The following is a 13576-nucleotide window of genomic DNA, read 5'->3' on the forward strand; positions in this document are numbered from 1 at the left end:
TACTCAGACATTACTAACACATGAACACTGTTTTGACTGAATGCATAAAAGAAATTTACACATTGGATTCTTTTACAATGTCTTTACTGCTATGATCTAAAAGTCTTGGATACCCCAGAGATGATTTAATCAAGGTCCACCAAACCAAATTTTGCCAAGTGAATGAAAAGTGCTACTAAATGTGTGTAAAAAAGAAAGAAAGAAAAGCATTCAGATGGTTACCATAATAGAAAACTGTATATATCACAGTATTTCAATTGGTTATAAAACTCATTTGGCTTCTGATAGTTTAATCAACAATGAACTGGACCATTAAACTAGCAAGTTTAAGTCTCAAGATTTCCATAAGAGAAGACAGTAAGAGCACATCCTATTAATTAAATAGCCGGGGGATATACCCAGTCATTATATTCCAGGAACACTCACAAAGAGTTGTAAAGATTCTGAAACACCCTCAACAGCCTTTGAAGATTAAATGTATTTAGGTCCAAACTTGCAAGCAGAGATTTCTAATTAGATGGTTTAGAAACTGCTGGGAAGAAATGAATACTGATCCCGATGTTGCACAATAATCTATTCTTCCTTCAAACACAGCATATTCAATAAAACAACAACAAAGAAAGAAAGCCAGCATAACTAGTCTATCTGTGGCAGTCTGGTTACTATTATTAATTCTTTAGGAACAGTTGAAACATAAGTGAGTGACCCGCCATTTTCACTAAATTAAAAAAAAAATCATGCTTAGCTTAAGTTAAAACCTTAAAACCTAATTTCTCTGAATTTCCTAGTGATCTGGATTTAGTGATTAATATCTGACTTAGATTTGTATCTAAAATTAAGAATAAGATGAGAATAAAGAACAATTTACTAGATCTTCCAAATACTAATAAAATATAACAAAGTTCCTGAAGTTAAAAAATGAGTCTCACATTAGAAAATATAAATGAAAAAATTATAAATAATAATTGTGCAGAAGCTGTCATAAGTAAAAGTTACAATATAAAAATCCCCAATGCAATACAATAGAATTTAAACAAAACAAAACAGGACAACAAAAAAAAAACCCTGGCATGGGGAGATTTCTGAAATCTACACATATACTGACGTCTCATTCAACTGACAGCTATTACATGTGTGTAAAACTTAAAACCATTAGAACGAGAGTTATTACGACAAATAGCAAGTATCATTCAAGCCAGGTCTAAACAGCTGATAGAATGACATCTGACAAAGGAGGAGTCAGGGCTGACTGCACTACAGACACTGGCCTGGAACCCTAGTACTCAGCAGGCTAAGCTGAAATGACTAAGAGTTCTTGGAATCCTGGGGCAAATTACTTTGAAATGTCCATACAAACTAAGAAAGTTCTCCTAAAAAGGTAACATGATGCTTCAGTAGGTAGCTAGGTGTGAAGGTGCACACTTTAATCCCAGCACTAAGGAGGCAGAAGCAAGCAGATCTCTGTCAATTCCAGGTCAGCCAAGACTACATACACAGAAAGATCCTGTCTCAAACAACAGCAACAACAAAAAGATCTTGGGAATTCAAGGACTCAAGGTGGTCTTTTGTTACTGAGGAAACACCACATTTTAATGCTGAGGCAGTTACAATTTAACCACATCACTGCCAAGCTTGGGGTGACTACAGGATTCTTCCAATGTTACATTTAGAACTTCTCCCCAGCTGACCCAGACACTTTGTCACCATCTCAAAGATTGCCACATAAAGGCTAGGGAGATGGTTCAGCAGGTAAAGTGTTTGCCATGCAAGTGTGAGGACCAGAGTTCAGATCCCCAGAAGCCACATAAGGCATCCCAGCCCAGGGAATCTGCCTAGTTATCTGGCTAACCCGAGTAGCTCCAACAGCAAGCTCTGGGTTCAACTAGAAACTGTCTTGTCAATAGTAGAGATTCATGGAGGAAGAAGCCAGCCAGCATTCTTAGACTTACTTATACCTCATGCCAGCATGCACACAGTTGTACATCCACACAGATGTAAACATATGTATATACATGTACACACGTGTACATTGCACACACATACTTGAGCCCAAGAAACCCAAACTCACAAATTAAAAAAAGAATACTGCTTTTAAACCTAAAATATGGAAAAGTAAATCTGCATTTTAAATCAGGCTGACACACTAGAAAGAATGGAATCTCAAATACTAATGCTCTTCCAAATGTTTTATAGCATCTTTAAAATCTCTCCCAAAATATTTTGATCTGACTCCAGATGCCTCTGATTACATTTCTACAACTAAACTAGTTATTTGCCTTGCTTTTTTTTTTTTTAAAAGATGGTCAGCAGTAAGACCTCGAAGCATGCACATCCATGCTAACAGCACTACTGCAGCAGCTGAGTGGAGGAAGCCGTCCTGATGCCCAAAGTGTTCAAAGTGGTCAGATTTATAAGCCATCTGAAAAAACACTCCATCAAGCATAACCAGAAACAGTCTCAAACAAGGGGCCAGTTCCAGTTTCTTGCTACCTCACTGGCCTTTCCTGCAATGGGCCATCTTACCCATTCAGCTGTGTTCTAACTACCACTAACTTCGAGTAACCCTTCTAAATGTTACTCTCAGAGCCCCTAAACCTTCTCCACATCCTCATTTCTGTGGTGCTTTTGTTTCTGAGGAGCCTGAACCTCATGACTCCCCTCCCGACCACTTCAACATTTATGTTTTCATTCTGTTCTTCTCTGAACCGACAGTTTCCTCCTTCTCTAGCATTCCTCACTGCCTCCACTCCCTTAAATCAGTCTCTGCTCTGTAGACTTTGGGCTCTTTAGTCTTTTCACTTCCACTTTTCCACTCATCCCCATGTCCAAACTGTACTAAACTTCTCCAGGAAGCACGGTTGTAGTAGTATCTTAGCTAGGGTTACTATTGCTGAGATGAAACACCATGACCAATAGCATGTTGGGAAGGAAAGGGTTTAATCTGGCTTACACTTTCACATCATAGTCAATCACTGAAGGAGCTGATGCAGAGGTCATGGAAGAGTGCTGTTTACTATCTTGCTCCCCAGGTATTGCTCAGCCTGATTCCTTGTAGAACCCAGGACCACCAGGTGAGGAATAGCATCACCCACAATGGGTTGTCCTCCCGTCTCAATCACCGATTAAGAAAAATGCCTTACAGTAGAATCTTCAGGAGGTATTTCCTCAGTTCAGGTTTCTTCCTTTCAGGTGACTGGAGCTCTGCCAAGCTGACAGAAAACTAGCTGGCTCAAGTAGTTCCCAGAGCTCTAGATGAGCAAATGAATATCCTGATTAATTTCATCCTGCCTTGTGGGTTTATCTTCTACTATAATCCCTCCCACAAAAAACACCCTACATCTTTTTTCTCCCAAGTTGGTAACATTTAAAGTGGTTTTAAAGTAAGGCTGTCTTCTACTGCACTGTACCCCATCTATAATGTGTACCACAGGTTTCCTGAAAACAAAAATGGTGGTAGGGCTCCCACTGTTTTCATCTTCACACTGAATACCTTTGCCTTTCTTCTTGCATCTATGTAATATGTGCATTCTCAGAAAACCATCTGTTCCCTCTTGCCTTGTCTAATTGAAGACAAAGCTGTCTCTTACAGAAGGATTTTGCTTACTTTATAATAGATGTTTGTCTTCCTCAATGAATGGTCTGGAGAAGGTGACAGTTTAAAATAGAGTCCAAAGTTCGAAAGAGAAAATTCAAAATGTCCTTTAATATTAAATTGAAAGCTACCTGAAAAAAAATGTGTGTACAAGCTACATTACTCTGTGAAGCAGGTCCATATTTCTTTTTTTAATATTTATTTATTGTTTTTAATTTATATGACTACACTGTAGCTATTTTCAGGAACACCAGAAGAGGGCGTCAGATCCCATTACAGATGGTTGTGAACCAACATGTGGTTGCTGGGAATTGAACTCAGGACCTCTGGAAGAGCAGTCAATGCTCTTAACCAAAGTGCCATCTCTCCAGTTCCTATTTGGTTTTTTAAAAACTACTTTTAACCTCAAATTAAAAACCAATGGTTTTTCTCAAAAGCTGAACAGAGTTATCAATGACCTAGCAATTCTACTTTTAGATATATACATCTAGGAAAACCAAAAGCATGTTCACATACATACAAACACGCACACATACACAAATGCTCATAGGTGTACTGTTAATGTTATTAACTTGTTAAAAGTAAAATTAATCCCAATAAACAAAATGTGGTAAATCAATATGCAGTCATACATGCATGTATGACACCTTAAACGTGTTATGAGAACAACATTTAACATCACACATACTGTATGACTCCATTTAAAGGAAATGTCCAGAATAGGCAGATCTACAGAGAAGGGGATGAGAGGTTACCAGGAGCTAGGGAGTAACTGCCAATGGTATCAGGGCACTTTTGAGAATGTGAGGATGTTTTTTTCAATGACAGTGATGAATGGTTTGTACAGTCCTGGGAACATTCTAAAAATCACTGCTTTATGCGTTTTAAAAGAATGGATTTTATGGTATGTGAATGCTGCAAAATAAATAAATACCCCCTTTTACTTAGCTTTATGTTCAGTATGTTCTTTTACACCCTATGTTCATACCTAAATGCCATCTATTTAGACAAAACCCAACCTTGCTCCCGACAGTCTTAATATCTCTAATGCTATAGGAACTGTAATGGAACAGCAAAGGAGAAAGGCTCTCTATATGCTGCAGTGAGGACAAAGGCTTGGGTTAAAAGAAGCATTGAAGGTCAACATGGCAGGGTCTAAAAGGTTGAGGAGACAAAGAGGGCCCATAGCCAACATGTAGTGAACCTATTGTTTCTTACATTCTTGCTTCTGATGCAGCTAACTGTAACAGACAAAATTAAGTGAGGTTGTCTTCTAACAAGAAGCTCCTACTATTTTAGAAAAGGGACCCCAGACCATTCCATAAACAAGGGGTTAACGAAGAACAAATGTAGCTATTTCATGGTATCCATGAGAATAAGGACAACTTAGAATACAGCATGTTAACAGCATCTAACACACCTGTAACAGCTTAGTAGTCAAGGCCGATCACTAACAAAGCCAAAAGCAAAGGCAACCGAGGGGCTTCAACCACCCCTAAGTGGGTGAGCAGTGCATGATCATCCCCCTACGTAGGCCAGAGGACATGCAAGAAGTGTGTGGGCTCTCCATGGGCTCAGCCCACAATAGTCACAGAACAAACCAATCTCAATAGACATTCCTTTGTTCAGTTATGGCCATAGCCCTATAAAAACAAAGGAATTCAAGATCTTTCCTCTTTAGGAAACCCCTCCCATTCTTACTTCCCCCCTTTTCTCACCTTAATGTAATTTTTCCTAATAAAGCTTACTTCTACTTTACACTCTCTGAGAACAGTGTGTCTTTAATCTTCATTGGCATGAGACAAGAAACTCAGACTTCTGCTGTCTGCAGAGTCCAGCATGATAGGACCCTGGGTCAAGTGTGAATGGGCTGAACACGTCTCACTGTACTCAGAACTCTGCACACTAACTGAAACCTTGTTTTTCGGGCTGGGAAAGAAACAGCTCCAATCTTTTCCCTCACATCAGGCAGTGACAGTGAAGGAGCCAGCACTCTCCCTGTTTGTGGTCCAGCTGAGGCCTTCAATAAACAAGACAAGCACCACACTGCTGACCCAGCACTTGCTGCTAGCAGTAAAAAAAAGGCTATCATTGTGAGATATCTTATTCTTGCCAGACACTAAGGCTAGGTTAGCTATATATATTACCTCCAATTTTCACAATAATTGTGGATCACATAAAAGAGGAAACTGAGGCCCAGCGGGATTAAGTATCTTGTCCACTCCCTCTAATTTATCCTGTATCTTCAGCCAGAGTGATCGCCCATAACTTAAATCTGATCATATTATACCCACAATCAAACCTCTTCAAAAACTTACCTTATTTTTTTTAAGTCCGGTCACTGGACATAAGGTAACCATCATCATCCCTCTCTGCAACATTCCTCACATCCTTCTCCCCTTACTCCTACATCTGGCAGTTTTACATGGATATAGCAAAAAATATTTTAAAAATCTCGGCACAGAGTTCCTTCCTGCCTTTGATCACTTATGTTCCCAAATAAAAAAAACACACACAAAGCCTTCATATATTTTTTAAAAAAAGAATCATTTATTTTATTTTATTTTATTTGAGTACACTGTAGCTGTCTTCAGACACCAGACAAGAATATCGGATCCCATCACAGATGGTTGTGAGCCACCATGGGGTTGCTGAGAATTGAACTCAGGACCTCTGGAAGAGCAGTCAGTGCTCTTAACCACTGAGCCATCTCTCCAGCCCACCTTCATACTTTTAATATACTCCATGAAGCAAAATAGCTGGACAACTGCCTACCTTCCATGCTGTTAGACTCCACTTTCTATGCATAACCACATTATTACTTACTATTCCTCTGGGCTGCTGCTAGCTCCAACTGGCCAGCCTGCATGGCCATGTTTTATGGCTCAGCTCATGGTGGCTCCCTCCCTGCTCCTCCTCAGTCTCTAGCCCAGGAAACCTAAACACCCCCCTCCCTATCTCCCCCCCCCCCAGCCATTAGCTGCTGGCATCTTTATTTACCAAACTTGGGGGATAGGCGTGTCCCAAAGGCTGTGTGCTGACTACAAATCTAGGAGGCCAGCACTTAGCATTAGCATACAAACAGCCTTAGGCCAACCCTTTACACAAGGGTTCTGGGGGGTTCAAACTCAGGTTGTCAGACGTGCTGAGCAAGCACTTTACCCATTCTGCTTGCTTATCTCATTGGCTCCATTTTCGTTTTCTTTGGGAGGGTTTATATCCAGGCTGGCCTCAAACTTGCAATGTGGCCATGAATGACCCTGAGTTCCTCATCCACTGTCATGTTATGGGGTACAGGTATGCAATACCTTACCTGGCTGTGATTCCCTTATTCATTCACTCAGCATATATATTAAGTGTCTGATACTATATGTGCTACTGGACACACAGAGGTAAACGAAATGTATATGAGTTCTGTCGAACTTTCTAATGCCATGATTAGACACCCAAAGTCTTCTACATTCCCCCAAACCTGGTACTGTCAGGTCTGTCACAGACCTACCCTGGAACCAACTTTAGTCGTGGGTTTTTAAGGATGTCATCACTAAGGCAACTTATAAAGAAAGAGCTTACTGAGTGTGGCCTTATTGAAGGGAATATGTTACTGTGTAGGCAGGCTTTGAAATCTCCAAGGGTTCAAAGTTCCACCCAGTGTGGAAGAGTCTCCTCCCCGTCTTCTGAGCAAATTATAGACCTCTCGGCCCCTCCAGCACCATGTCTGCCTACAGGCTACCATATTGCTGCCATGATGGTAAGGTCTGAACCTTTGATCAATGTTTTACTTTATTAGAGTTGCCTTGGCTGTGGTGTTTCTTCATAGAAACGATGACTCTAAGACACATCCATGATCGATCATGGCAGGAAGCAGGACAGTAAGTCAGGCAAGCATAGTGTTGTAGCAGTTGTTGAAAACTTACATTTTGGTCCACAAGCAGGAAGAAGGAGTGCTGACTGAGAATGGCACGGGCTTTTGAAACCTCAAAACCTACCCCTAGTGACACACCTCCAGCAAGGCCATTTTCTATTCCTTCCCAGAGTTCCATCAACTGGGACCAAACATTTAAACAGATGAGTCATGGGGCCATTTTCATTCAAATCATCTAAGGTTATTTCCTCAAAGTGCTTAACATCTAGTAAAATAAGGAACTATTAGAGACAAATATGTTGACAGAGTTAAGAGTGCTGTATCATCTAGTGGTGGTGGAAATCACAGCGAATGTTTCAGATCAGTTTTGATGTAGTAAGGTCTCACTATTAGCAGAGTAGACAACTTACAGAAAGGGTGAAGGTCTTTCCCGGCTATGCTTCAGACCAGGGCTTAATGTCTGGACTACTTAAGAACCACAGAACTGTGCGTGCCACTGCCAAAACTCAGCCAATGAACTGAAGAACGGACAGTCCTCACAAGAATCAGAAATGGCTTTTTAATATTTTCTAAAGCATTCAATAACCTTAGCCATTACAGAAATGCAAATTCAAATCACTGAGATTATATCTCACCCCAGTCAAATGGCTGCGATCAAGAAAACAAAGGGTGCCACCAACTGCTGGGATGGTGGGAAGAGGAAGGAGCTCTTATTCACAGGTGGTACTCACTGGGGCAAACACCTGGAAATCAGCATGGAGGCTTCTCAGAACACTAACGGAACCAGATGACCTGCTGCACCACTCCTGTTGCACTCTGTATCCTACCACAAAGTTGGCTGAATGTCCATGTTCAATGCTGCTCTATTTGCAACGGCAAGGATATGAAATCAGCCTAGCTGTCCATGAACTCACGACCAGACAGAAAAAAGCTGGGCTGTAGCAGTGTGCTCCTTTAATCTCAGCACTCGGGAGGCAGAGGCAGGTGGATCTCTGTGAGTTCCAGGCCAATCTGGTCTACAGAGCGAGTTCCAGGACAGCCAGGGCTACAGAGAAATCCTATCTAAAAAACCCTAGAGAAACAAACAAAAAAATCCAACTTATATATGATATATATACCCAGTGGGTTTTTATTCAGTCATAATGAAAAACAAAATTATGAAAATGGATGTGATTTGAAATCGCATCAAATGCTGAACTTCAAAGTGTGTATGTGTGTGTGTGTGTGTGTGTGTGTGTGTGTGTGTGCTGTATAAGGAGTATGGACAGAAGCCAGAGAACTATAAAAAGGCCCAAGGAGGTGTTAAGGGAGAGAGGTAAGGTGGGTAACAGAACAGGCATAAGGAGAGAGGAAAGGGAATACTGGGATAGAAGGGTGCAGGGGAGGCTGGGAGATGGGTGGGGCAAGTATGATGGAAGGGGGATCGACCAAAGTCAAGAACCTACGGAATGCCTTACGGAAGCCTGTTACATTTTATGTCTAATTAAAAAATTTTTAATTTAATTATGAACAAACAAAAGAGATGCTGAGAGACATCAATAGACCCTGGTGGTATTTTGTCTAGGCTCCGCCCCAGTTACCAAGCAACAGCCAGGTGTGCCTGACTCATCCTCTCTCTTGCTCCTTCCTTACCCTCTCTCCGTTCCCCTCCCCCATCTCTCTCCACGTGCTCATGGCCGGCCTCTACTCCTCTGCTCTCTGTCTCTGCCTTCTGTCTCTATTCCCTCAACTCCCCTCCCTGAATAAAGTCTATTCTATACTATACCTTAGTGTGGCTGGTCCCTCAAGGGGGATGCCCCAAAACGGGGTGCAAAGGCATTCCCTTCAACACCTGACTACATATCCACCATACATATTCCTTCTCTTTATTTTTTTAAACCACGACAGACCCCCAAATCAAAGATTTGTGTAGGTCATGGTTTGGAGCTTGGATTTTAGTCTAGGCTCTGAGTCCAATACAAATTATTAAAGGATTTTACGTGAAGTGGTGTCACTTTTGCTGTTGAAAGGTGGATAAGAGAGGCTAAAATAAGATACAGGACACATACCAGGAATATAACTTGGTTAGAAAAGAGAATGACTTGGGCTGGGGGAGATATATTGTCAAGTAAAAACACCTAGTGCCCAAATCTGGCGAACTCCCCCAGAGATTCCATAAAAAGCTATGGTCTCAGACATCTGTAATCCCAGCACTTTATCATGGAAGACGAAAGGTAGACAAGAGAATCACCACAAAATTCCCTCAGAGGCCAGATAGCCTAGAGTATTTAGAGGAACTTCTTACTCCACAGTGGTGGTACTTGTCCCTGTAAAGGCACACCGAGACTTCATTTGATCAGAAAACTGATCGAGACAACGTTAAGAAGCCACATTCCCTAAAATGTCATTTTCTGCTAGGCCTAACATGCCGCGGGAGAGACTTGGGATGGAGCTGCGCCCATCCGCACCACGGAGGCACTCCGGAGTCCCTGACCCGCACCTACCTTCCTCCGCCACAGTTCTCTCGCCCAGGGCCCGGGGCGCGCTTCCCTCGCAGCCTGCGGCCATGGTTATCGCGCCAAAGATGGAGAGAGCGCCAGGTGAGCCGAGCCTCCGGGATCCGCCGCTTCCACACAGGAAGGATTCTCCGCCCCTGCCGGAACCTGTGCTCCCGCGGTCACGTGACGGCGCTGGGCGTGGCCACGCCAGTTTGTTTTGCTCTTCGGATCCTGAAAGGCACCGAGCACGTGGGCTGGGCCGTGGCTTCGCTTTCTCCCACCCTAAGCTCCTCTTCTGTTTCTCCTGCTTCTCTAGTCGGGTTCTCCATTTCCTCTTTGGCTTTCCTTCGCTCAGTGGGACTCGCGATTTAGGGGACCCCGGACTGGCTTGCCTGCTCTTCCACCTCGTTGGTCCCCATCCCTGCTGGTTTTTCGTGGCTGCCTGGGAATATGAACCTCAGGCAGTGAGTGTCTCTAGAAGGCGTTCCCAGTGACTAGTTTGCCTAGCCAGATATGCCAAATTGCTTGACTGTAGGTTTCAAGGACACAGGCAGCTGTCAGTGTTCTGGATTTGTGCATTTGAACAAACAAAAGCTTATCTGGTCCAGAGGTGTACATCCGGTTAACCTCATACATACCAAGAGATAGATCTAAGTCACAGTCTTCCACTTTTAACACAATCTATATTATTTACCCTTTTGCATGGCAAACAAAAAGAAAGACATAGGTATGAAGGAAAATTGGCTAGTATATAATCCCACTGGAAACGTAAAACACAAAACCAAATGGTTTTCATGATACAATACTGAGACCTTCCTAAACCTTAATGTCCTGCCCTCTATAATTTCTTCAGTTAGAACCCCAATCCAAACAAAAGTAAGCCTAATATAGAACCAAGCATTGGGATAAGTGGCCCGAGGTCAGCGAGTTGTTTATTAGGCACGTGATATAAACTTAGGCACTTCCTCCAAGCAACCCGCGAGTGACTGACTCAGCCTCCTTCGCTCCAGCCTCCTAGCCGGCCGCGACCTTCCACCCTTTCCACTCGTGGGGTCCCAGGCTTCTCTCCCCCCGGGGCGTTCCTGGGCTTCCCGCGAGCAGGGTGGACCCCGCCTCGCCTCCTCCCCTCGGGCTCGGGCGGCGCAGGCGCAGCAGACACACCCGGGAGGCCGAGGACGAGAGCGGCTCCGGCTCCCGCTCCACCCGCCCAGTCAGCTCCCGGCTGGTCTGCGGCCACCGGGACGCGTCGGGCAGGGCCGGCGGGCGGCGTCGCCATGGGCTCGGGTTGGAGCAGCGAGGAGGAGGAGCGGCAGCCGCTGCTGGGGCCTGGGCTTGGGCCTGCACCGGGGGCTGCGCGCCGGGGCCGGGAGGCGGCTGCTGTGCTACCCGCGGCGGGCCCGAGCCCCGGGAGGGTGTACGGGCGCCGCTGGCTGGTGCTGCTGCTCTTCTCGCTCCTCGCGTTCGCACAGGGCCTGGTCTGGAACACCTGGGGCCCCATCCAGAACTCGGCGCGCCAGGCCTATGGCTTTTCCGGATGGGACATCGCGCTCTTGGTCCTGTGGGGACCCATAGGATTCCTGCCCTGCTTCGCGTTCATGTGGCTGCTGGACAAGAGAGGTAAGGGGTCCCCGGACGCCTGCGGGCGTGTCCCTTCTCTGGGAGTCGGCGTCTGCCAGGATCTGGGCCTGCCTGTGCCTCCTTGGGCTTGGTCTAGGGGTTGTGTGAGGTGACCTAGTGTAGCTGGCATCCCATTCCGAACTCGGGAACCCTCTGTCCCCAAAGCGACAAATAAGGAGGATGTTCTCCAAGTATTGATGTTTTGTGTTACACCCTTTATGGCACACTAGAAGAGATTTAGGTAGTCATCACACGTGAAAGGTTTTGTATGATGTAGATCAGAGCGATCCAGTGCACTTGCTGTGAATGTTTTTGACACCTGACAAAAGTGACTCATGCTTTGATTCAAAGAGATTTGGGGTGCAGAGGGTGAAAGATCAGAAATGAGACCAGTAATGACCAGATGTAAGGGGGTAATGAGCTGGCGTGGTGACTCCAGCCCTGCATGACTATTGGGAAACTCAGGTCTGACACTTGGGTTTCTGGAAGGTAGATCCCCAGGTAAACCGCGAGCTTCCGCCTAGGTGACTTTTCAGTACTTTTTAGTACTCTCAGATAAAGATCACAGATGCAAGAAGCCTCCCTTTCAGTTAGGGACCCGGGCATCTCACTCCCAATTGCCAGTGTGATTCTGTGAGGTGAGAAAAAGACCAGAGCGGGAAGAGTAAGATGTTGAATTATCCATCCCTCCAAAGGATAAGTAACCCCCTGGGAGGCTGTTGTGCATGATTTAGACTTCTTAGGTATGTAGCTGGATGATGGTCAGAAACTGCTTGGTTTCTGTTCAGCCTTTGATGAGTTTTGATGCAATGGATTCTTGGGTTCGTTTTGGGACATTGTCTTAGTCTATAGGTCTGTTGACAAACAGCCATAAGGCTATAAAATAAATGAAATTTATCTATAAACCCCATGGAAACTGGGAAGTCCAAGATGAAGGGCCAAGCAGAATGCTTATCTTTTGAGCACCGTACATACAACTGCTCTTTTTCTTTGTAGTATCGCAAGGGAAGTGGCCTGGGGTCTCTCTGGGGTCTCTCTAATCTGCAACTTGTTTCATCCCCAATCGGCCGCCACTTATTTAGTTCAGTCACTTAGCTGGGAGTAGGATTTCTGCATAGGAATCTGCGTGAGCACGAGCATTCCCAGCAACGGAAGAGTGGAGTATGGGTTGACAGAGTATGGGTTGACACGGAGCTGCCATGGTCTGCTGTAACCCAGCACACGGAAGAGACAGAACTGACGACCGAGAACCCTCACCATCCGCATGTGTACAGGCGCTCAGCAAGGGAAGCTAGACGGTTCCAAGCACAGAAGAGCAGTATCCAAAAGAAAATGAAAGTCACTTTGATATGTTCTACACTAGCGTTCAGTCCCGCGCGTTGATTTTTCCTTTTTTTAAAGGGGATCATTTGGCAGACTGGGGTGATGTTATGACATTAGAGTTGTTTGGCAACACTGGCGATGGGTGTGCAAGTCAGGCAACTTGAAAAGGAAGCTGTAGGAAACACCTGAGGCAGGTAGACCACAGGAGGAGCAGGTAAGAGAGCTGTAGATTTGTGTGTATAGTTTGAAAAGGAAGGACTGTGGTGTAACTTTGGAGTGAAGAATCGGCTGGTGGGCAGGGGTGTGTGGCAGTGGAAGGGCATGTGGACTGGTGGAGCTCTGCTAGGAAGGGCTGGCAGAGAATTCTGACAAGCACTTGAAGTAGGACAAGGCAGAAGAGACCAATTAGATGCTGGTGTATGGAGTGACTTACTTAAAGCACTGCTTGTACTGTCTGTCTGTTTTCCAAGCTTGACTTCACGTGCCACCTGAAACAATATGACCTGGGGAAATAGCTGGACCACAGGGTCATGGAAACAACCCTCTGACTGCCCTGATGGCTTCTGTAAAAACCTAGCTTGCTTGCCCACCATACCTTGTGGTTTTGGATATAAACTGGGAATTCAAACTGAACCTGTGTTTGAAGCATTTCAGGGGCTGTCCTGGTTTCTGTCCACCAGAGACATCTCCCTCTCTTCATTG

The 13576-nt window shown here is 44.5% G+C and overlaps 2 protein-coding genes across 2 annotated transcripts in view; one reads left to right on the plus strand and one right to left on the minus strand.

Moving 5' to 3' along the window:
- HSPBAP1 (HSPB1 associated protein 1) overlaps positions 1-10061 on the minus strand; it is a gene marked incomplete at its 3' end in the record, with an annotated part of 48062 nt that extends 38001 nt beyond the window's left edge. The window contains exon 1 of the mRNA XM_080919553.1: positions 9941-10061. Coding sequence (XP_080775679.1) covers positions 9941-10004 — 64 coding nt within the window. The 5' untranslated portion in view covers positions 10005-10061. The remainder of the gene's footprint in view (positions 1-9940) is intronic.
- An 864-nt stretch (positions 10062-10925) lies between these two features.
- SLC49A4 (solute carrier family 49 member 4) overlaps positions 10926-13576 on the plus strand; it is a 67545-nt gene continuing 64894 nt past the window's right edge. The window contains exon 1 of the mRNA XM_080919026.1: positions 10926-11551. Coding sequence (XP_080775152.1) covers positions 11209-11551 — 343 coding nt within the window. The 5' untranslated portion in view covers positions 10926-11208. The remainder of the gene's footprint in view (positions 11552-13576) is intronic.

The sequence above is a fragment of the Micromys minutus genome (assembly GCF_963924665.1).
Source record: "Micromys minutus genome assembly, chromosome: 7".
Classification (NCBI taxonomy): Eukaryota; Metazoa; Chordata; class Mammalia; order Rodentia; family Muridae; genus Micromys; species Micromys minutus.